We start from the raw sequence: 25,097 nt of genomic DNA, 5'->3' as shown, positions 1-25,097 counted from the left end.
AAGACAGGAAGAGCTCTGTGCTGGTGAAGTTAGTAGTAACTTTCTATCTGTCTACACCACATAGGATCAGCAGGAGAAACACACATTGACCTTTCTTGTCTTCTTGTCTAAGGTAGAGTAGAGAGGTTAACTGCAGAGCGATGTGTGGTTGATTTGGTGAGTCTTAACTAGACCAGTGGTTCCCAACCTTTTCAAGCATATGGACTCCTTTTCAATCTATTAAAATTTCATAGGCCCCCTCCCTAGGGGAGAAAGAAAGAAAAAAGAAATAGAAAAGTAAGTATCAGACCCACTGTGGCAGATCTGATCCTTACTTTCTTTCCACAGACTCCCTGCAGTACCATTGCAGACCACCAGGGGTCCGCGGACCACAGATTGGGAACCACTGAACTAGACCCCCTAAATCAACTGCCAGTGGATCAATCTCAAAGCATGGATCCAATCTGCTGTGTAGACATAGACTTAGGAGCCTAACTATGGTTCTAAATGAATAAGTAGAGAGCAGCTGGGTTCTGTGGTCTTATGTCCCCCTTTTGACACCTGTGTAAATTGTCTGATTTTCAGGGGTCTGTTTTTTTAAAGTCTTGATCTTAATAAAGACTTGCTTATTCTTACACGCAAATAGAAGCCAGTGTCATGAAGAGGACACTTTGTTGTCAAAAGCAATCAGCCATCATACTGAATCAGAAAACTCTGCAATCCCCTAGTTAAACAAATATGCAGAGTGGGAAAAAAAATACAGCCAGCATTTAACTGTCAGATGGGGACAGTTACAATCAGAGATGAAGGAAAATGGAGATATTTCATCTGCTGAATCCCCAGACGGGGGCTGCCATGCACTATTTGAGATCTTTGGATGACACAGAGGGACTCTGTGTTTTCTGTGTGCAAATAAAATATAAATTAGCAATTTTTCAGATGGCATTTAAGGCTGACATTGTTTTTTGTTTCTTGACACTAAGTGAGACACACTCATTCATATCATCTTAAGAACTGACTGCTCTGAGAGATATTGAAAATTCTCCTGGGCTGCATACCCAGAGCCCAGCTTAAGCAAGCAGTTTATCTCACTTTGAAAACCTCTGAAACCCTACTGCTTTAGCTACCATTGAGTACCTCATCGGAGGACACACACATGCTCAGGATTTTTGGAAAACATGTATCTTCTCTGAAGGAGGCAAAAGAACTGTTTTGGTTGAGAAACGTAAAAATGCAAGCACTTTTAAGAAAACATAACTTAAGGCACCAGTGTATTTCCTTGTCATATTCAAACTACTTGAATGCATGGACCAGTCGAGTGCAAGTCTATTGAAATAGACTTGTGCAATAGTGCAAGTCTATTGAAATCACAAGGGAATGAAGGAATTTGGCAGACAATATTTTGAATTCAAACAGGGCAGATCCTCCACTGATGTAACTTTTAGCACAGTTCCATTCATTTCAGAGCAGGTAAGCCAGTTCACATCGCCATTGCCCTATCTTCTCTCCCCCCCCCATGACACTCTGTCCCATGAGGATGCGGCTTTGAGGATCACCAGAGGGGCCTGGTGTCATGCACCAGTAGTGGCTGTGTCCCCAGCACTCCTTGCAGCTCCTTTTGCCATGGGACGTATGGGGGAGCCTGAATTGCTGTCACTGTGCAGCTCTAGTCCCCTCCCTACAGTGATCCCCAAAGCTGTGTCTTCAGAGACAGGGTGCCTTGGGCGGGATGGTGGTGTGGGGGGTGATGGTGGAAAAGGCTGGTGTTTGGGGTGTCAGTAATGGACAAACCCCCTTCGTCCTAGCCCAGACTGAACAATAACTCTGTCTGGAGATGGTCCGTGGGCTGGGAGTTTGGACTCTTGATCTAATGATTTTGAATGTCCGATTCCAACTAAAATCTTTTAGGCAGCATTGAAAAACTCACCCATACTCTTTATTCTGCAAAAATGCATGCATCTATGAAACTATATGAAGATAGAATAAAAAAACTTGGACTTTTCAGCTTAGAAAAGAGGAGACTAAGGGGGGATATGATAGAGGTCTATAAAATCATGACTGGTATGGAAAAGGTGAATAGGAAAAGTTATTTACTTATTCCCCCAATATAAGAACTAGGGGTCACCAAATGAAATTAATAGGCAGCAGGTTTAAAACAAACAAAAGGAAGTTTTTCTTCACCCAGTGCACAGTCAACCTGTGGAACTCCTTGCCAGAGGATGTGATGAAGACTAGGACTTTAACAGGGTTCAAAAAAGAGCTAGATAGTCATGGAGATTAGGTCCATCAATGGCTATTAGCCAGGATGTATAGGAATGTTGTCCCTACCCTCTGTTTGTCTTGAAATGGATGACAGGGGAGGGATCACGTGATGATTACCTGTTGTGTTCCTTCCCTCTGGGGCATCTGTATTGGCCACTGTCGGCAGACAGGATATTGGGTTAGATGGACCGTTGTTCTGACCCAGTATGGCCGTTCTTATGTACGCAATGTTAACAGTTGTCAGAATCCAGGGCTAATATTATAATGTAAGGGACTTATGTGGTTTGAGTATGATTCCCTCCTTTCTCCTCCCAGGTATTTGTATCTGTTATCTCCTTCCCCATTCCTGATTAGCCTTAGTTTATTGAGTCTCTTCCATGGCTTTCTAAACCAAATGCAAGAGTCCAGAGTCTGATGAGCCTGCATAACTCAAGAAATCCCTGTGTACTCTGGTCTCATTTCAGGCATTTTATGTATAGAGTTATTCTTTATCCTTCTTTTCTTTTCAGGCTGTAGTATATGACAAGGAACACACCCTTGAGGCTTTTGCTGATTTCTTGGAAAAACAAATCAAGCCAAAAGCAAAAGCAACAGAAAAGGTAAAGAATTTGACCCTGCACTTACTTAACCCAGATTTACAATATGTTACCCTTCTTTTCCGAATGCTTATTTTACGGTCTCTAAGGCAAGACGCTATGTATCATCACACTGGACAAGAGAGAACTAAACTGGGGTTGGGTTTGGATTTTACACATACGGCTTCCATTTTATCCATTCCCTTTAAGTCCAGCAGCGCTGCTCTCCTTTCTAAGCACTGTGGCAGAAATGACTGCGATGTTTCCCTTTCCTTTTAATGAGCTGGTCCGGTCTTTTGCCTACATTGCCAGCCATTAGTTTTGGTGCTATTGACTCAACTTCTTTCCACTGGGATGGACTTTATCCGCTGCAGAGCACACTGGTTATGCAAGAGAAGCTCCATATAGACTCAGTGGTATATTTATTTCATTATGAAAGAGTTAATGACACATAATATAGGTTAAACAACACGAGACTCTAGCTACATATAGAAAATGCATAGAAAAAAATGACAGCAGCAGTCTTCACCCTTAACTTTTGCTACGAATGGATAGGCAAGGATTTATTAGTGCATATGTAACCCACACACTTAGGCTACACTGTAGCCTTCTTGTGGAAAAGCTTATGCAAATGAAGCACGGCATGGAATATTGCTGTGCTTCATTTGCATAATTAATTAACAGCCGCTTTTGCGCAAGAGGTTTTTGCACAAACAGGAGCTGTGTAGACAGATCTTTTGCACAAACCCCCTCTTGCGCAAGAGCTGTTCTTCCTGAAAAAATTAGAAAAAATGGCTCTTGCGCAAGAGGGGGGTTTTGCGCAAAAAGGAGCCATCTACACAGCTCCTTTTTGAGCAAAAGCCTCTTGCGCAAAAGCGGCTGCTAATTAATTATGCAAATGAAGCACAGTGATATTCCACGCCGCACTTCAATTGCATAAGCTTTTCCGCAAGAAGGCTACAGTGTAGCCGTAGCCCTAGTGTTGTTCAATATCCCTTGTAGTGGCACTTAGACCACTTACAGTGAAAGATAAGAACAAGGGAGTTCTACAGCCTAGGATGCAAGCCTGCTGGCTTTTAGCTCAAATGGTAGAGGATCCTACACTAAGGAATCCAGAGCCTATCCTGCCAAAAGGAATGAGTAGGCAGGTGCCCAGGTACCAGGCACAGCAGATGTCACTGAAATTGCTCTTCAAAAGTATAGGGAAGCAGTGAGATGGGGATGGAGAAATACAGAGGAATGTGACTCACTCTTCATGCAGGCTCATTCTCAGGGCTTACAGATGGATTAGTGATTAAACAGCTGTTTTGGGAAGTGGAGCTTCTTCTCCTGCTGTAAGTATTGGGGGGCTACAGCTGTGGTGAATGTTCTCCTGTCACGTCTTCGAAGGAGGAGTAGGAATCACATCTACTCATTCTCCAAAATGTGCTTTGCGCTGCAGGTGGAGTGGTTGGCATTAGTTCACAAGGGATATTAATGGGTAACTAGTTAATTGGTTACCTGGTAAGCAACATCTTTAACAGGTGATGCTTATTGGGTAACCGTTAACCATTACTTGGGAACAGCCCTCCAGTTCGAGGGAGGGTACGGAGGGCAGAAGTGGCAGCGGGATGGTGGGAGGGGGGAGAGGGAAGAGGATTGCTGGCTCTCAGCCTGCAAAACTGTGCAGCCCCACAGGGCTGGAGCTGCTGAGTGGTGCTGCCTCTGCCCGTGGCATGGGAACTGCTCCAGTCCAGCCGTGAGAGCGGGTGAGTGGGCGGGGGGAGGGCGGGCCATTCCAGGAATGATCGTCTCACCCACCTACCTCGTTTAATTAGTTAATCGGTGTCGGGGGGGTACATTCCCTTTGAGCGGGGTCCCACAGTCAAAATCCACCCACGGGCCCATGCAGCCCAATGGCAGGCATCTGAGTCCCCGCAGCCCCCCTGTCAGTTCTATACGGCTCTGTGGCCCAGTCTCCCAAAGTCTGCCCCTCAATTGGAGTCAATATGACCCTGAGGCCCAGTCTTTGTGGTGCGCCTCTATTGGGGTCAATATGGCCCTGCGGTCCAGTCCCTATAGGATGCCCCTCTATTGGGTAAATATGTCCCTGAGGCCTAGTCCTTGGAGTGCCCAGTGTCTATAGCAGGGGTTCCCAAACTTTTTGACACGAGGACCAGTAAATCCATTCACGAGCTTTCGGCGGGCCGGTAACATTCATTTGCATATTCATTAAGCAAATGACAAATATGCAAATATGTTGTTTTGGGTCCTCCCAAAGCCCCCAGGGCCAGCTTTAGCAAAGCTTTTGATACAACCACCCACAACATTCTTACCAGCAAGTTAAGGGAATATGGATTGGAAAAATGGACTGTAATCCGATAAAACCCTGCACCACCACATTGTGTATTGAAAAGGGGCTCATTTTTTTTCAGAAGCCGACACCATCTTTGGAATTTTTTTATCCATATTCTCATTCCGGATGGTGAATGCACCAGGTTCTCTCCATTCTGACACATTGTCGTGCCTTTAAACCTCACTGTCAGCAGTGGGGATATTAGAAGGCACTGCTTTTACATTTTTATTCAGGATCTGTGTGCGCCCTGAACTGTCCTGCTCCCCACTGGCCGATTCTCTCCCCCCTCCACTTCCACCCCTGCCCTGGGCCAGCCCCGCTGTCCCCGCCAGACGATTCTCTCCCGATCTCTCCTGGCAAGCCCTGCTGCCCCCGCTAGCCCTGCTTCTGCCGGCCGGTTCCCCAGCCAGCCCCGCGATCTCCCCCAGCCAGCCTCACTGCCCTCGCCAGCTGGTTCCCCCCCCCCGCGATCTCCCCCAGCCAGCCTCACTGCCCTTGCCAGCTGGTTTCCCCCCCCCACGCGATCTCCCCTGGGCAGCCCCACTGCTTCCGCCCCCCTAGCCAGCCCTGCTTCTGCCAGCTGGTTCCCCAAGCCAGCCCTGCTTCCGCCAGCCAGTTCCCCTCCCTATCTCCCCCGGGCAGCTCCACTGCTCTGACCCTGCTTCCCTGCAGCCCATATCCAACCCCTCCTTCCCCCTCCACAGCCAGCAATAAGAGCTCACCTGGTAACCCTCACTATGCCTCTGCCGGGAGCCTGAAACATACGGCTGCATCCGCCCAGCCCAGCTGAGGGCTTGGGGAACCCGGCGCTGTACAGGCAGTCCGGGAACCCGGAACACCCTGGCAGCCACGCTGAGGCCCGGTATTTTTTTCCCGCAGCCCGGTACCGGGCCGTGGCCCATAGTTTGGGAAACGCTATAGCATGCCCCTCTAGTGAGGTCAACATGGCCCTGAAGCCTAGTCCTTGGCTTCTGGAGCTACCTCTGCTTAGCAGCACTGTGGGGGGGGAGGGGGGTAGAGGGGCCCGGGCCCTCCCACTCCACCAGGTCCCAGCCCAGGGCTCTATTGGCAGTGACTCAGACCACTGCTTGCTCAGCAGGGGTTCCTCCCCGCAACACACAGAGCACTCAGGGTATCAATTCCCTGCTCTGGGCCACTTCCTACCACCCCGCATGTCTCTCCGCTGCCGTACCTCCACTACTGTGGCCGTGGTTGCAGTGGTTGCTGCTGCTGGGGCTGTAGCTGCATCGGCTCAGGCTGTGTCAGCTGCTCAGGCTCGGGAGCTGGCTCTGCAGGTCCTTCCACTTCAGTAGTCTGCCCTGAGCAACCTGTCTCAGAGCCTTTTATACCTCCGCTCTCCAGTGAGCATGCCTGGCAAGTCCGTGGGGGAAGGGGCGCTCTCAGCCAGCTGGGCCCAATCCACAGTCTGTTCTATAGTGTGGGGCCAAAGCCCCCTGTCACAACCGGTTAAACATAATGTTTAACTGGTTAACTAAACAGGACTTTACATCCCTATAGTCCACCTGATTCTATTTGCTGCCTTTACTGAATGACACCCAAATTCGTATCAGCAGAGTATTGCAGGGTACATTAGATCTTTTGCACAATGCAAATCTCCTGCTGGAGTAATTATTTTTGTTCCTTTGCTGCGGCAATTACATACGCGAAAAGCAAAGGGCAGTTCTTTTGAATTTGCAACAGAAAAGACAGCATTTTCTCCGTGGGATTTTTAGATTTGCCCATGAATTACATAGTGCACTGGTTGTCAAAGTGACCCCCTTCACATAGCAAGCCTCTATGTGATCTGCCCTTCTAAATTAAAAACACATTTAAATATATTTAACACCTTTATAAATGCTGGAGGTAAAGCAAAGTTTGGGATGGAACTTGACAGCTTTTAACTCTCCATATAGCAACCTCATGACCCCCCCAGATCCCGACCTCCAGTTTGAGAACCTGTGACACAGTAAAAGTGTTTTTTCCACAGCTTAACAGAATTTCACACAAAGGGAAATGTCACATATAGCTTTGCCCATGGGCTGATGTAGGGATGCGAGATCACATTTGTTTAGTAACAATTACACTAATTCAGACCTCATCAAGACGTGAAAAGATAAAAATCACTTAATGGTCCTATCATATTTTTAAAACATTTTTCAGAGACCAAATACTCACTGAAGCAATTCCCTTTTCATGAGTGACTAAAATGCAGAAATTCATGAGTGTATTTTATTTTTTAAAGACTCCTAGAGAAAGCAAAGAGGATCTCACTGAAGGAGAGCCGGTCATAAAACAGAAAGAAGAACTTTAACTCCACAGTGAAGGGAAAAGATTCCATAGGAAGATAGCCTGAGGATGAGGATGCTCTACACAAGGAAAACTGGCTCTGCATCATTTCTTTACTGATGTTTTTGTCCAACCTGTGTCCGTGTCTCAGGGCTTAAAGCAATCTTCCATTTGCCTAAGAAATGTTTTTTATTATCAGGGCTTGCTGTCCCCCTCGACTTTCTCTGTGTACACAGCCTGCTCCGAGACTGCTTGTGAGCACCACGTGTAGTTTATTTACGTTTCCTGTCACTTTTACAGTGTTGCACAGTGCCATAGCTGCAACATCCTCAGTCTCTTAGGACTGGAATGGTGAGAGATCTGTCATAGGGCTAACGCTGAGAGCCTGCCTTTCTCTGACTGTCTCACCCTTTCTTCCCTGACACTTTTTTCCCCTAGGTAACCCATTCCAGTGCTTCACCACCCTCCTAGTGAAATAGTTTTTCCTAATATCCAACCTGGACCTCTCCCACCACAACTTGAGACCATTGCTCCTTGTTCTACCATCTGTCACTACTGATTTTTTTTTAGAGTCAATTTAATAAAACCACCACCAACTGTGTACTTTAACATAGCTCTTGTTACAGAAATAATAAAAATGGACGCAGTAGCTAGAACTCAGTAATTCTTAACCCTTTTAATTGAAAAAATATCCCAATGATTTCAATTGCTACTGCACTAGATGGAGTGTTTAATATTTGCCAGGATAGTTTGCCCAATAACTGAGCCCAAAAGTACAGACGTGACTTTTTTTGGCGAACCCCCGCCTTTGTCGAAAAGCCACTTTTCCTCAAAAAGTGAGGTTTACATGGCTTTCTGATGGGGGGGGGAGGAGTTCACCAAAAAAAGCCACGTCTAAATTACTTTCACTTTCGAAAGCTCCACTTTCGAAAGTGAGATCGGAAGATTTGTAAATTCCTGCAGAATTTGCATATCCTCTTTCGAATCTTCCCCGTAGTCTAGACATAGCGAGTGTGTTTACACAACACAGTTATTTCGTAATGTGAGCATCTACATAGCAATTCTGTTATTTCAAAATAATTTTGAGATAACAAACGACTTATTTCAAAATCTGTAAACCTCATTCCTGGAGGAATAATGTCTATTCCAAAATAGCTGTTTCAGAATAGCAGTAGTGTGGACACTCCATTGCTGCTATTTCAAAATAGCTCCTCTGCATAGCCATTCAAAGTAATTACTCCCCCGTGTCTCCTGGGAGGTATAACATCCACATTAGAGAAGCCTACCTTGGACTAATTTTGAGGCTTCCCTCTAGTGTAGATGTGCTACTTCGAAATAAGCTATTTTGGAGTATTTCTTCCGGAATAGCTTATTTCGAAATAAGCATTCAGTGTAGACGTACCCCAAGAGAGAGAGAAATTCAGTGCCATGGGAACTGAACCAAAATTAGAACAAATACCTGGATTATATTAAAAATAAGCATGTGTAGACAAAGATTGAGGGCCAGATTTTTAAGATGTTTTTAGGTGCCTAAAAATGCACATGGGTACCAGATGGAATTTTCAAAAGCACCTAGGCTCCTAAATCCCATTGAAGTCAACGGGAGTTTGACACTTTTGAAAATTCCATTAGGTAGCTGTGTGCATCTTAGGCACCTAGAAGCCTTAAAAAGTTTGACCCTGTGTCCCTAATGAGTACAACTGGAGCCGGGAGAGGGTTTTGGCATTTTTGCTTCCTGTCAAGGTTGGAAGCAGGACGCATTGCGGGCACAGCTATTAAAAATAAAATAGTTGGAGTTCAAAATTATGAGCTGTACTTTATTGTTCCTCTACAGAGATTCAGGTATGATTCAAATTGTGGTCAAGAGGTAAATTATTTCTTATTTTAGCCAAACATGATCACCTATTCCTAACTCTAAAGCTGAATTTGATTGCTATGTTTTATTTATACTGAAACGCAAAAGATTTACATATAGAGTTAGTCAAAGTTCACACACGGACAGTGCAAACTAGAGGAGATTTGAAATAACAATAATTATTTGCTCACTTGTATGCCGAAAAATCTATTAATGCCTGGGAAATGTGTTGGGTTTTTTTAAATGTGGTTCAAACAATTTTCAACCTGATATTTTGTACATGCATTTACCTGTTGAATGAAAAAGGAAACTTTTTTTCTGAATGTCCAGCTCCTTTCTCCATGAAAAGTGAACTCTGTACTTGATTTCTCAGCTCTCTAAATAAAGCTAATGGCATTATTGCTGGAAACTCTGGTGTAAAGCTCTTAAGGTGTGTGGGTGGTGGATGTGAGAACCCAGATCTCCTTTGATTTTATTTCTGCGGTGTACTCTAGCCAGGGCTGGTGACAGACTCGACCTGGCCTTGAGCAAGGTTTGGGGAGTTTGGAGTTGGTGGTGACTTATACTTAGACTGAACAACGCGGGTCACTGTTAACAGTACATATTCCTCATGTTTCATCATGTCCAGTATACTTACTACTGATTCAGAATAATAATGACACACCAAGTCAGTGTACTAGTCTGTTGGCTCCTAAGAAATTCAGGAAAGTCAATACATTGTCTCTCATTTTCTAAAATAACTTTTTAGACTAACATTATTTTGAAATAAGAAAGAGCACGTCTACACAGCAAGCCATTATTTCAAAATACTGTCGAGCTGGAGGACTTCTTACTCTGACTAATTTCAGAAGGAATATGGGAAGTTGAAGGAAGAGTGTTCTTCCTTTGACTTCCTGCTGTGTAGACAGTGCCAAAAGCTAAATTAAGCTATTTCGACTTTAGCTATGCAATTCACGTAGCTGAAGTTGTGTAGCTTAATTTGACCTTTGCCCTATAGTGTAGATGTACCCTCAGTGACCAATGCCAGGAGCTGCAGAGGGCATGAATAGAATAGGCAGTCATCAATTGATTCATTCTGTCTTCACTCCCAGCTTCTGGCAAACAGAAGTTTGGCACACACAGAGCATCGTGTTCCATCCCAGACCATAGCCATTGATGGACCTGTCCTCCAGGAACTTACTGAATTCTTTTTTTAATACTGTTATAGTTTTGGCCTTCACAACATCCTTTGGATGAATTTTACAGGTTGACTGTGTGTTGTATGAAGTAGGACTTCCTTTTGTTTGTTTTAAACCTCCTGTCTATTAATTTCATTGGGTAACCCCTAGTTCTTGTGTTATGTAAAGTCGTAAATACAATTTCCTTATTCACTTTATCTACACCTGTCAAGATTTTATAGAGCTCAGTCATATCCCTTCTTAGTCATTTCTTTTCCAAGCTGAAAAGTCGCAGTCTTATTAATCTCTCCTCCTATGGCAGCTTTCCATACTCCTAATCATTTTTGTTACCCTTCTCTGTATCTTTTCCAATTCTAATGTATCTTTTTAAAGATGGGGCAACCAGATTATACGTAGTATTCAAGGTGTTACCATACCATGGATTTATATAGAGGCATTATCATATTTTCTGTTTTATTATCTATCCTTTTCCTAGTGGTACCTAATATTCTGTTAGCTTTTTTGACTGCTGCTGCGCATTGGACAGATATTTTTGGAGAACTATCCATGACAATTCCAAAATCCCTTTCTTGAGCAGCAACAACTCATTTAGACATCATCATTTTCTACATATAGTTGAGATTATGTTTTCCAGTGTGCATCATTTTGCATTTATCAACACTGAATTTCATCTGCCATTTTGTTGCCCGGTCACCCAATTTTGTGAGATCCCTCTTCGCAATCTGCTGGGACTTAACTATCCTGAGTCATTTTGTATCATCTGCAAATTTTGCTACCACACCGTTTACCCTTTTTTCCAGATCATTTATGAATACAGGAGGCCCCTAACTTGCGACGCAATTGGTTCCCGAGGAAGCATCACAAGTCGGGGGTGTCGTAACTCAAACCCTCATTTATGATAGGCACTGCATGCCATTGTAAATACGGGCTGAGGATGTAAGTCGGGGGCTTTCGGCCCCTTCCACACTTACAAAAATGGAAGGGGGTTTCCTGTATGTTGAATGCACTGGTCCCAGAACAGACCCCCGCTGAACACAACTATTCACCTCTGCTCATTCTGAAGATGGACCATTTATGCCTACCCTTCATATCTTTAGCCAATATAAAAAAAATCAGGCTTGAAACGATTATCATACCCATTATACGGAACAGGGTTAATGAAAAATGATTCATCTTGAAAATGACATGTTCATATCTATTACAGCTAATATAGTGGATACCAAAGCAAGGGTGCAAGTGCAGGCTCCTACTCTGCACCTTAGCCCTGCTCTGGTGACACAACAGAAATGAAAAGCTTTAAAGAGCCAGCCGAGGATTCCCTGACTGGGGAAACTCAGCCATAGATAATCTAGGCTAACCAATGCTGCATCACCTGCTCCTGCTTCTCCCCTCTCCTTGACTGGTGGAGGGGTGTTCCAATGGTGGGAGTGCGTATGGACAGTACCCTCCAGGAATTCTGGGCCATGAAAATAGCCTAGAAAACTATTCCAACTGAGCCCTGTAGCTACTCTAACTTGTGCCTCAGGCCAGTTTGGCTATTAGTAGAGTTGCCAGACCAGGGGCTAAGTTCTATGTCAATACAAAACAAGAAATTATTAGTTTGCATAGTGAAACTCCAAGCTTTCCCATGCACTAAAAGAAACATTACACCTGATGAGTTTGAATAATAAAATGCACATCTGTAGACTGTGTTTCCTTAGATATATGATCATGTATTTTCCTGCCCCCAGACTTGATAGATCAATATAATCTAAACATAATTGTTACTTAACTACATAATAGTTCAGTAAATGTCTATGTTGGCGGCATCAGGATACTCACAGCTAAAATGGTTGTCTATAGTGATCAAAATTACACTTTACCTTATGAGGGATCAGCAGCTGTGTTAGCAACAGTGGCAATGTTATATATTGGTGTAATGGTTGATGATGGGTGTGAGGGTTCCCCCCATGCTTTATGAAAATTGGCTTATAAATATATATATATTGCATCATTCTTATATGTGAAGTTAGAAATATGTAGTATGAGTCTGTTTATAGTTTTAAATGTGTCAATGAGCCTAGTGACTGAGTGATCAACTTAACAAGTTGTTTGTCCTTTAAATCCAGGAGTTGGTTGGTCCTAAGAAAACATGTGGTATTGGGATCCATTTCTGAACATGGTATTTTTCCACAGAAGGAAGGATGTAAAAAAAAGGTCCCTGCCTTGGCGGGAGAGTCTATTTAATCAATGGGAAGCTATCAGCCCTTTTTTCTTTGGCTGGTCAAGGAAATGGCCTGGTACACTCCAAAAAGATACAAAGAGGGCTGGAGACCCAAGTCAGAGTAAAAGAGTTTGTCTCTGACTTGAAGAATATGCCTTAAATAAGAACAGGTTAAGAATCTTCTTGAATACATTTCTTAGTGGATTAGAACGAATTTTGCCTTTTCTATTCATTTTAATTAGTAACTTACTTACATCTGTCTGCTTTCACTTGCAACCACTTAAATCCTACTGTTTGTTCTGAATAAAAATACTTTTGTTTTCTGTCAGGCCTTGTGTAAATAATTGGTACTTGGGGAACAACCATTGCACATCTCTCTTTCTTTGATAAAGGGGGCTCAGCTGATGAACTTTCAGCATGTAAAACTTCTATACAGAGAAACGATGAATGTATTTAGGTCCCATTTGGGAGTTGGTTTCTTGGGTGCTGAGCCCTAGGAGTTGGTTTCTTGGGTGCTGAGCCCTAGAACTGCATTCTCCCAGAGCTGAAGTGATCAGTGTCCACATTGCTCTGTGGGGGAGAGGGAGGCAGTAACCCCAACTCTGTGTCTTGTCTGCCCAGCAAGACAGGGTGTTGGGAAGCCTCAGGGTATGTCTACACTACCACCCTAGTTCGAACTAGGGTGGTAATGTAGGCAACCGGAGTTGCAAAAGAAGCCCGGGATTTGAATTTCCGGGGCTTCATTTGCATATTGCCGGGCGCCGCCATTTTTAAATGTCCGCTAGTGCGGACTCCATGCCGCGCGGCTACATGCGGCACGGACTAGGTAGTTCGGACTAGGCTTCCTATTCCGAACTACCATTACTCCTCGTGAAACGGGGAGTAACGGTAGTTCGGAATAGGAAGCCTAGTCTGAACTACCTAGTCCGTGCCGCGTATAGCCGCGCGGCACGGAGTCCGCACTAGCGGACATTTAAAAATGGCGGCGCCCGGCGAGATGCAAATGAAGCCCGGGAAATTCAAATCCCGGGCTTTATTTGCAACTCCGGTTGCCTACATTACCACCCTAGTTCGAACTAGCGTGGTAGTGTAGACCTACCCTCAGAAAGCAAGAATGCGAGTGACAGTGGCATGATCAGCACACTCAGAACAATCTCGAGGGAACTTCTGTGCCGGCACCATGTCACAGTGGGGATACATTCTAGTTTGCCTTGCTGGTGAACAGCTGTTATGCTATGCCTGCCACATATTCTACCATCCTACAGAATATTCAGTCCTTGAAGATAGGCATGGAGTAGAGAAGTACTTACAAAGAATCTGACCTTTCATCTGCAGCACATGATCATGATACCCAGGGCAAGGAGAGCAGTTAGATTCCTATCCAGGTCAGGACAAAATTTTATTTTAGGCATTTAGAAACCCATTTTCCAAACCACACCAACATCTGTTGAATTTAGCAAACTACTTTCATTGCATGCTCTTTATACCATAGCGCCCAAGTGCCACAATTAAAATTCAGCCCTGAATAGTCTTATGTCTAAATTTTTATTGGAGAACAGTTCTATCAATCAATCAGTGTGGCTTTTACAGCTGTCTGAGCATAAAAAATCCACTATAATCGTGGCAGAAAATGGCAACTCATCTCAAGGACAATTTTCCCTTCAAATAGCTAAGTCTGTTGGAAGCCACAATTTTGTTTACCTGCTCTGCAAAACCAAACTCTGCTGCTAGCAGTGAAGCATGCAAGCCATTAAGTATTTTTATGACAATTAGAAATTGTAGTTCACTGATGCAGGGACATTTTAACATTGTTGCCATAAATATGGCAGTGTAATCCAGCTCCAAGGAGCAGATTTGCTCTCAATAGCCTTGCTTTCGAATTGGTAACTCATCAGGCCCGTGATGTAGACAACTTCAGCCCATCTGAATAAAAGCTAACTCCTGCTTGCCTTACCCAGTTGACTACTCATGTCAACAAGCTGAGGGGATTTGGCCAGAAAGTTGTAAGTATTTATTTTAGGCAGTTTGATCAAAGAGGCCAGATCCTTCTTTTTACTACAACAATGCAACTCAGTAATGACAATGGGATGGTGCAGTGTGACATGGAGTGGAATTTGGTCCAAAGCACATATTGTTTTTAAAACTGAATGAAGTATGAAGACCATGATTATGAAGACCATGATTAATTATAACAGTTTGTTGGTAGGATAGGGATACGTTCATGATTTTAAACTCTGTTTTGTGGTGTTGCATTTCAAAGGAATCTATCCACAGAACTTGTGGCCATATTATTAGTTTCTTAGAATGTATGCACAATCCCCTGCACAGGTGATTAGTAGTGTTCATATTCTTTTTTTTTTACTGACTTAAAGATGCCCCCATGGATTTAGATTGCTCATACTTCACACCTACATCTAATATACATGGGTATGTCTACACTACCACCCTAGTTCGAACTAGGGTGATTAATGTAGGCAACCAAAGTTGCAAATGAAGCCCGGGATTTGAATTTCCCGGGCTTCACTTGCATCTTGCCGGGCGCCACCATTTTTAAAGCCCCGCTAGTTTGGACTCTGTGCCCACGGCTACACGTGGCACGGACTAGGTAGTTCGGATTAGGCTTCCTATTCCAAACTACCGGTACACCTCGTTCCACTAGGGTGGTAGTGTAGACATACCCCATGGGAGGTAATACAAGTATCTGACCTGGCTTTGTTTCTTCCAATGGCCACATAGAAGACATTCCTTGTGCACGGACAAAGTGGGTGTCTCTCTCTCCTCTCTCCCACCAACAGAAGAAGGTCTAATAAAAGATATTACCTAACCCACCTTGCCACTGAAATACAGTGTCATAACCTCAGTATAATCATAATATACATTTTCTCTTCATGAATGCTGGGTGTAACTAACAACAGCTATAGTTACTATGATTATAAATACAATCGCTTCAGATTTCCAGTTCCTTTCAGGGTCTTGCCCTGGCATAATACATGGGACTTCCCATGTAACAAAATTAAGCATGTGAGTCAGTTTATTGCTGGATCAGGACTGTAGTTGACTATGCCTGCTTGTAATTTGCATCAAAATTTCATACTTATACTAAAAGTGGGGAAAGTCAGTCTGTTGTACAGCTGAGATCTAGTTATTATGCAGTTGTTCATAGCATGTTAAGTACAATATATAGTCAGCTATTTCTTTTTTTCCTACTGAAAACCTTTTGCTGAATTTTGTTCAAGCTCTCCTAGACAAATAGATGAACATACGACGGCTTACAGAAAGCAATAAATATTAATAAAGCATAAAAAGCAGTGCCTTATTGGAAAGCATTTTTCCAAGCACAGCTGGCAAAAATACTCTTGAATAAATTCTGATTGCTTGCCAAAAAACAGCACAGGTAGCATCATAATTAGTCAGCAGAGACAATAGAATTTGTATGTTCAAACATCATTGCTGAAGCTTAAGCCTATATTAAGGGACTTCTTGAAAACAGGAACAAGTTTGGAATTACATATAGAATTTAATTTCCCTTTCATGTCATGTTCTAAACAGCTGTTGGTTGGTTGGTCTAAGAAACAAAATAAACCACTGGAATTATAGACTGGATGCAGACATGGCACTGAGTAGAATCAGTGCCAGTGTGGAAGCAGTTTTCCCCGTGATTGTATTATATGGTTTTCCAGGAAGGGGCGAGGCCTCAGGTGGAAGGGGTGGGCCTGGAACAGCCAGACCTCAGCTCCATCTGGAGTGCAGTACCTAGTGCTCGGGTGGCAATTCAAAGGGCCCAGGGCAGATATCTTCTTTGCCCCACCTGTCTGTGGAGAGTACAGCAATAAGCTGGCTTTCCAATCACTACCAGAAAGTAAACCTAAGGTTTTCAAACATTGTCATGGTGCGTACTGGCATATTCCAAGACTAATGTTATATCTATCATATCTATCTATCTATCTATCTATCTATATCTAATCTATACATATAGATGCCTCGCTGAAATAGAAACTTGTTTATGTAAATGTATGAGGTGAATTCCTGGCTCTGCTGAAGACAATGGGAGTTTTGCTGTTGACTTCAATGGAGCCAGGAATTCACCCATTAACTTTCTGTTTCTAGTGGTGGTGGAGTCCTCTTAGCAAGGTTCATCATATTGCACAGTTTTACAGTTGGTTGTGTAGCAGTTGTGGGTACCTCTGGGAAAGTTAAAGATTTATGGGGGCAATTATAGCCTTTATGACAACAAAAGTGGCAGTTAGATACCTCCCCACTCACTTTAAAAAAACATTACAAGTCTAGAAAATGCACCTTACTCCAAAGACTCAAGGCAGCCAACTCAGTGAATGGTTTGCAAGTGATGGAAAAGCTAAAAATTGTTTGTTTGAAATGATCTGGGCAAATGTTTTAGGCAAATATCAGATTTGTAAAAACTGAAGCATGTTGGCAGATAATGCTAACATAAATAAATTTACTAAATAAAATATTAATTGCAACCTATTCAACTCCAGTGTCCTAGTTCTAAAATTTCCTTAACTGCTCTGTTATTGCCATCTGCTGGTAAATGGATGAAAGATCTAGTATTGTGTTTATTTCTTTGCAAGCTTTACTTCGGCTTTGGAATAGCACATTGTAACCAGGAATCTACAGTAAGTTTACAGGAATGAGTAAAGTGAATGAAAGTTGAATTTGGAAACATGAACTATATGTGCTGCCCATTCATAGGAGTCCATTGACCACAAAGTCAGCAATTTCTTCGTATGAGAGGAAAGCCTAAGAAATGAAGGCCCATTGGTTCCCTACATATCAATATTTAAACTAGGCAAATGTCAGTGAATTTTTGAAGTGCAAAAAAACCAGAGTCTCCTGATTCTTTAGCACAAGAATTAGAACCGGTCTGAATATTTTTCCTTCCTGAAAGTTCTGACATTGCTCAACTGGTTTCTGTTTCAAAATGCAACAAAAAGTACAGATGTTGAAAAATGTTACACAACACAAATTCAAAAAACCAACAATTTTCAATGTTTCAAAATTATATTTTTATTTCAAATTGACATTTTAAAATGAAAAGTGGTTTTGTTTAGAAATGTTGTTTCAAAATGAAATTGTTGCTTTGATTCTCCTAAGTGGAAAAAGATAATAACCGTACATCTTTAACTTCTGTTTGATACTAGAAATCTAGCAATTCAGCAGCATAATTCTGATTCTTCTTTAGTAGTCCCCTTGTTTGCTGGATGATCCTCACATGTGCCCTTCCCAGATGCTTCCAACATGCCACCTGATTCCTCCTGGTCACTTCTTTGGAAGTCATTATATCTTACAACACTTCCCTTGCTCTTCTCGATGCTTTGTTGGCCTGCAAGGAGGTTTAATGGTAATTTGAATTAGGAGCTTTAATTCAAAGTACCTAGTCCGTGCCACGTGTAGCTGCGGGCAGGTAGTTCGAACTACGGGGCATTTAAAAATGGCGGCGCCCGGGAACATGCAAATGAAGCCCAGGATATTTAAATCCCGGGCTTCATTTGCAAGTTCGAATGCCTATGTTAGCCACCCTAGTTCGAACTAGGGTGGCAGTGTAGACATACACTTATAGATTAAGAGGTTTCAAGAGATTCAGAAGTGACTATTGTGATAATCTATTCTGACTTCCTCTCTAATATAGATCATAGAATGAATTACGCTCAGATTCATGTTCTCTCCCCACCTTTTGTCCCTACAAAAAGGCATTTTTCAGTGAAAGTAAGGCCATGTCCACATTTACAAGCTTGCAGGGACACAGTTGTACTGACACAGCTGTAATGCGTAAGAGCTTGTATAGCTGCATTATGCTGACAGGAGACAGCACTCCCATTGACATAATAAAATCAGCTGAATGATCAGCAGTAGCTATGTTGGGGTAAGAGTTTTCCCCAAGGACATAGCATTGTGCACATAAGTGCTTATATTGGCAAAAACTTATGATGCTATGTGGCATATTTTGTTCACATCCCTGAGAAACAAAACTTTTGCTGACATAAGTGCTAATGTAGACATGGCCTCAGACTATCACACTGGCTAGTCTTTTGAGATTTAGCACTTTAATTTCCCACAATTACTACTCTGTAGGAAAACTTTGCCTATGAGGGGAATATCAAGTCCAAACAGTGAAATAACTATTGATTTCCATATACCTGCAATTCTCAGAGGCAGCTTGACATTGTAAATATGAATTTGTTCTCTATTGACTATTTTATTGATTGAGGGTGTTACATATACTTGTACATTCATTGTCAAGGGTGGGACTTCCTATCATCATGTTAAAAATAGAAAAGTGTAATGAATTTTTAAAAATATAATTTACTTAGCACTATCTACAGTTGTTCCTTTTTACATTTTGCTCTGCTTGGAGTCAGGACAAAGAAAATAGAAGAGATTGGGGTTTTAATCCATTTCTTAGCTATTTCACTTTATGGATGCTACGTTCTACCATTGTACTGTAATGTTTGGGTTGCAAAGGTGTAGAGAAATATTTGAATTCAAACACACACGCACAAACTTGGTTTCCTTTCTTCCTTTCTCTCCACCACCCCCAGTTGTATTGGAATTTAAAAAATAGGGAAACACATCTCTGTCTTGGATTTTGTAGCATCTGCAATTACAGATTGAAAAGGACAGTTGCTTTCTAAATGGTAATTCTGAAACCTCTTCCATAAAATTAAAAAATCCCATAAAATTTACAACTGGTGTAACAATGTGACATATGAACCTTATGGAGAACCTTCCCTTAAAACATGAAGAAAATTCCAGAGCACCATGAGTGGTAGTTCTGCAGATCACCTTGTACAATCTATAGTTTCAGTGAAGTGTCATTTCCAGATGCCCACGTGTGAAAGGAAGTAGCTCCCTGCCAAACAAGCACCATGGAGAGCTCACAAGAATTTTCATGGGCTTTGTCTACTCTAAAGACTTCACTTGCTGACTAATGCTGATCACAATCCATAGTACATCACCTATAACTCACATTGCTATAAATTTTCTTCTAGTCATCATCTAGGAGAAACAGTGAAGATTGTAGGCAAATTCTTTAAGGACAATATTTACCTCTATGCAGAGGGCCAGCACAAAGGCTTACGCTCCATTTAAATCTCACTAAACACCTTATTTTGACAGCTTAATTGGCACGTCGGCTTTTGTGCTGGTGCTCCGCACAGGAGCAAACTGTACCTAACTGCTTATGACAGTAAAAGTGTGATTTGCTATGGCTAAGGACAGCCTTGTTCGTACAATGAAATTCTTGAGTCATTTCTGGTATCAAACACCTCTTATAAATCCTCAATGTATACATGTTTTCATTACAAAATAGACAGGAATCAACTGACTGTGAAACTGTTTGGAAAACAATGTGATAGTTCTGTCACTCTTTCCCCCTGCGCTTAGAGTTTTAATCCATTTTATATGTTGTTTTTTGTCCATTCTACCATTGACTCATAAGTGTTTCTTGTTAACCCATACTGAGCCACCTCTTAGCTTCATGTTTACTTTTTTTCCTTGTTATTTGGATATGGATGATTCACTGTTTAAACTATCTCAAAACTATGCTAATTAAAAAAAACTAATTACAGTATACAGCAATCACAACCATAAACAAATACAACAGAGATGTAACACTGGCATCTTGAGATTTTGCATTATCTGGCAGACTTGCAAACTCATTTTTGTGTTAGTCCCCCCCTTGACTCTAGTCTAACAGATTTCTCTCAGTCAGTCTCACACCACTGTATATTTGGCTGCTCTAAGGATCTGGGGGGAGGGTATAGAACTGTGAAAAATGAATGTAAGATATGCCTTATAAATTAATGGACTCATTTTACATAAGAATCTTGTAACTGTTTGCCTATGTGAGGTGGTCATTGTCATGTAGCCCTGAGCTTCCAGGAAGTGGTGCCTGGCTTTTTGTTCTTTCTATCCTATTGAGTTATTTATATCTCCAAGGATCCTCACAAGAGAAAGGACCAGACATTCATAGCCAGAGCCTCTGGATCAACCTTTTCCAAGGGCTGTGGACATGGTTTTGGACAAAAAAGTAGTTTTTCTGCTCTTTTCTTCCTCTACTTGGAGGAATGGATACAACCCTTTAGGTATGGGGTCCACCATTTCAAGGTCTTTGTAGGAGTCAGAGTTTGTGTTTCCCTGCAATAATCAGTTTTTTTCCTCAAAACACAAACATCACTAATTTCCTTTTCTTCCTTTCTGAATATCACAGAAATTAGCTATATTTAGCTGACTTTGAATGCAACATTAGAAGTATGATGAGGCTTCAGAATAAACCAGTCAGCATCTTGTTCAGGAGACTCCATCATTCCTCAAAGCTTAACACTAACAATCATTTGTTTATAGCAGGGGTCTCCAAACTTTTCAGCCCGAGGGCCGCATTAACTATCAAACAGCAGTTCGGGGGCCGACTACACACTTGAGGTCCAAATAAAAAACAATCAAAACATGGATGTTGTTTTTAATTATTTATTTAATATTATTTTATTCAGTTATTATTTAATAACACATTGATACACTACACATGAACACCTGTATTAGTGTGAATGGTGAAATTGTTTCCTGGATGCCAAAATAGCAGACATTTCTGGCTTTAGATTTGTTGTCCCTAACATCAACAGTGACCTGAGATTATCATCGGACAAGTTTGTTCTCAAATTGTTCTTCACATATTTCATTCTTGAAAATGTTTGTTCACACAGGTATGTTGTTCCAAAGATTGAAAGGTACCTTGATGCAAAAGTTTTGACATTAGGAAAGTCTTCCTTGGGCAAAAACTGGTAAAAACCCACCAGTCCTATTTTGAACTTGTCCCTAAGGAGGTCATTTGCTTGCAATTCAATGACTTCCAGCTGCAGTTCATCTGGGCAACTGGCCACATCTGCTTCAAATGGGTTTTGAAACAATCTCACTTCTTCTGCCTTTGAATCCAAGTCAGAAAACCGCTGCTGAAACTGCAGCTGGAGGTCTTTGATGATCTCACATGCAAATGACGTGGGGAACTCAGCTGTTGCTTCAGCCATGAAGACCTTGCACTGCTGAAAGTGCGTCAAGTTGTTGGCCTGTACTTGTTCCAAAAACAAGACAAGTTTGGATCTGAAGGCCTTTAGGTGGGTGTATAGATCAGAAACTAGATTTTGCTCTCCTTGTAGTTTTAGGTTCAGAAAATTTAAATGACTAGTTATGTCTGCAGCAAAAGCCAATTTCCATACCCACTCTTCATCAGACAGTAATGGCTGTGGCTTGCCTTTACTTTCCAGGAAGTCACCTATTTCCTTTCTTAACTTAAATACTCTGCTCAGAACTTTCTCACAACTTAGCCATCTTACTGCTGTGTAATATGGTAAATCTTGTGATTCTGTGTCTGTATCTTTCAACATGTCTCTGAACTGTCTATGGTTGAGCCCATGTGACCTTATTAAATTCACCATCTTCACCACAGGATTCAGTACACTGCTAATGTCCACATATTTAGCACACAAAGCTTGCTGGTGAATAATACAGTGCAGGAACATTGGTTGTATAATGTTTTTCTCATTACACATCTGCTTCACTTGTCCAACCAAGCCTTTCTTTATGCCACTCATGTTCTTTCCTCCATCAACAGTCAGGCAACTGAGGTTAGTCCAGTCCAAGTTATAATCAGCAAATGTTTTTTTCAACTCATTGAATATATCCTCTCCGGTAACAGTGCCATACATGCTATGTAGGGAAGCCAGCTCTTGTGTTATGTTCATGTCTTCATCCACACCTCTAATGAACACAAGCAGTTGAGAGGTGGAGCAGCTGTCCAGCGATTCATCCATTGCAATTGAAAAATGGCGAAACTTGCTTGCATTTTTCGCTATTTGAGTCACAATGTTTTCACCCATGTCTGCAACACGGCGGGCAATGGTATTCGCACCCAAAGCTACGTTTTCAAATTGTTTTGACTTTTCTGGGCAAAGTTCCTCAGCCACTTCCAACAAACATTCCTTCACTACTTCACCATCTGTAAAGGGTTTGCCACTTTTAGCCAGGACGTAGGCAACTTTATAACTGGCCTTAGTTAAGGATTCATTTTCATTTGAGGATTTACTGAACAATGTCCTCTGAGATGTGAGTTGATTTTGTAATTTAGAAAATTTTTCGGCACGGACTTTACCCTTCAACTGTACATATTTCTCCTGATGTTTGCTTTGATGATGACGGCGCAGGTTGTATTCTTTCATCACAGCCACGGTTTCGTTGCAAATCACACACAATGCTTTCTCGCCGGATTTGATGAAGAAGTATTTCAAACTCCATTCTTCTTGAAATTGCCGACACTCATCGTCTATTTTTCTTTTCCTCTTCTCGGCCATCGCTGGGCACTAAAATAAAGTGAATTCAACATGAATAAATAATGAAACTGAAAGTATCTTGCACACAATATCGCTCAAAAAACCTGATTATGCGAACTAATTTTGTCGCAATAATAGCTGCAAATGACCCAAAACAATTTTTAAAAATTCTTATGATTTCTTAAGTTAAACTTACCTGAATATAGTGTGCAAATATATCCACTTAAGGTAGAGAGATTGTTGCTTTTAATGTTTCCTCTTCAGAATATTCGCCTGCGAATCCGTTTCTCCTGGAAGGGGGGGGCTTTTCCCCCTGCTCTCCCCTTCCTCTGCACGCTGTCCTCCCCTCCTGCTTGCCACCGCTCACTCCTTCCCCCCCCCGGGCGGAAGGGGTCACCTTTTTAAAGTTCCCGCCGGGGTTCACGTTCCCCCGCACGTCGCCGGGCGGGCGTTACCACCACCGCCCATCCTGCCCCCTGATTGGCCGGCTGCCCTGTCAGTCTGGGCGGGGGAACGCCGCCCGTGCTAACCCCCGCCCCTGCGCCGTTTGCCGCCGCGCGGCCGCTTGTCAGAGGAGCGGCCCGCTTCTCATGCCCCCTGATTGGCCGTCTGCCCTGTCAGTCTGGGCGGGGGAACGCAGCCCGTGCTAACCCCCGCCCCCTGCGCCGTTTGCCGCCGCGCGGCCGCTTGTCAGAGGAGCGGCCCGCTTCTCCTGCCCCCTGATTGGCCGGCTGCCCTGTCAGTCTGGGCGGGGGAACGCAGCCCGTGCTAACCCCCGCCCCCTGCGCCGTTTGCCGCCGCGCGGCCGCTTGTCAGAGGAGCGGCCCGCTTCTCCTGCCCCCTGATTGGCCGGCTGCCCTGTCAGTCTGGGCGGGGGAACGCCGCCCGTGCTAACCCCCGCCCCCTGCGCCGTTTGCCGCCGCGTGGCCGCTTGTCAGCGGAGCGGCCCGCTTCTCCTGCCCCGGCGCGGCGTGAGTACACGCCGCACAACCCCTAACAGGGCAAGAAGGGCCCGTTCGGCGGCACCCCAGGGACGGTCTCCACGGGCCGGATGAGAGGGCCTCGCGGGCCGCATCCGGCCCGCGGGCCGTAGTTTGGAGACCCCTGGTTTATAGTGATGAGAGAATGAGTTTGATTAAAATCTCCAGCACACTTGAGGTTTATGGGTTTCTAGCATGAGTCATAGCATAGGACAATGTGAAAGGCTCAAATTCTATGGATGCTTTTGTGAATGCTTCTTTTCTGAGTCATTCCCAAGCATTGTAGTGGGGGGGAGGGGAAGGGAAATCTATTGTGTCATCATCATGTAACTTGCTCACCCTCAGGCCCACCGAGAAGATGTGATGGTGGTTTGTGAAGTAAAGAGACATCAGGGTGCTGGTGGCAAACAAAAGCAAGCCACTGGGTACAGAGGAGACCTAAGAAGGCTTTGGAGGACTGAAATAGAGCAGAAGAGCATGAAGCACAAGAGACCTGGAGACTGAAAGGGAGAGGAAGAACCAGGGAACTTGGTGCATGGAGTAAAAGGAGACTAGGCTATAAACTGCTGGGTGCCAGTCCTTGGGTCTTGCCACACTCTACCGGAGTGAGCAGGAAGAGCGGTTTAGGACTAACCCTGTGTCCATCTGAGGGTCAGGTCAACCACATACATAATTAAGAGCAGCTACAGGAGGATACTCTGAATTATGCCAGCCAGGGACTGCTAGAGAGGAATATCATTCCAGTCAGCCTGGTTATCCTGGGAATTTGTGGGTCCTAATCTCCACAAATAACTTAACTTTAGCACAACAGAATCTTGAGGAAATCAGGGACTTTTCCATCTTATCCTCCCTGTCACTGGCTGAGCCCCACCCCGTGACAGATTTCAGTTCTCTTGAAGGAAGTTTCTCCCAACCCTTCCAGAATCCTGAAGTTATGCCAGAGATAGGGACTTCCTATAAACAGGCATATCTGTGGGTAGATTGGCCATTGGGATTGCATACTCAGAGTCAGATTATCACTCACCTATCTTTATATGAGAGGTCACCCCTTAGGAAGCCTCCTGCAGTAGTAAACACACAACAGGTTACAGATGGAGAATCAGCTTT

The 25,097-nt window shown here is 43.2% G+C and overlaps 1 protein-coding gene across 4 annotated transcripts in view; it reads left to right on the top strand.

Moving 5' to 3' along the window:
• PDILT (protein disulfide isomerase like, testis expressed) overlaps positions 1-9,701 on the top strand; it is a 57,795-nt gene extending 48,094 nt beyond the window's left edge. For 3 of the 4 annotated variants that reach the window (XM_075899420.1, XM_006123136.4, XM_025184700.2), the window contains 2 exons: positions 2,751-2,840; positions 7,394-9,701. In XM_075899420.1, the coding sequence (XP_075755535.1) occupies positions 2,751-2,840; positions 7,394-7,462 (159 nt within the window). In that variant the 3' untranslated portion in view covers positions 7,463-9,701. Of the gene's footprint in view, positions 1-2,750; positions 2,841-4,077; positions 4,151-7,393 lie in introns of all 4 variants that reach the window. The other variant, XM_075899419.1, reaches the window with a different exon arrangement.
• The last annotated feature ends 15,396 nt before the right edge of the window (positions 9,702-25,097 follow it).

The sequence above is a fragment of the Pelodiscus sinensis genome, chromosome 16 (genome assembly GCF_049634645.1).
Source record: "Pelodiscus sinensis isolate JC-2024 chromosome 16, ASM4963464v1, whole genome shotgun sequence".
In the NCBI taxonomy this organism is placed as follows: Eukaryota; Metazoa; Chordata; order Testudines; family Trionychidae; genus Pelodiscus; species Pelodiscus sinensis.
This window is presented reverse-complemented; position numbering and strand designations above follow the sequence as displayed.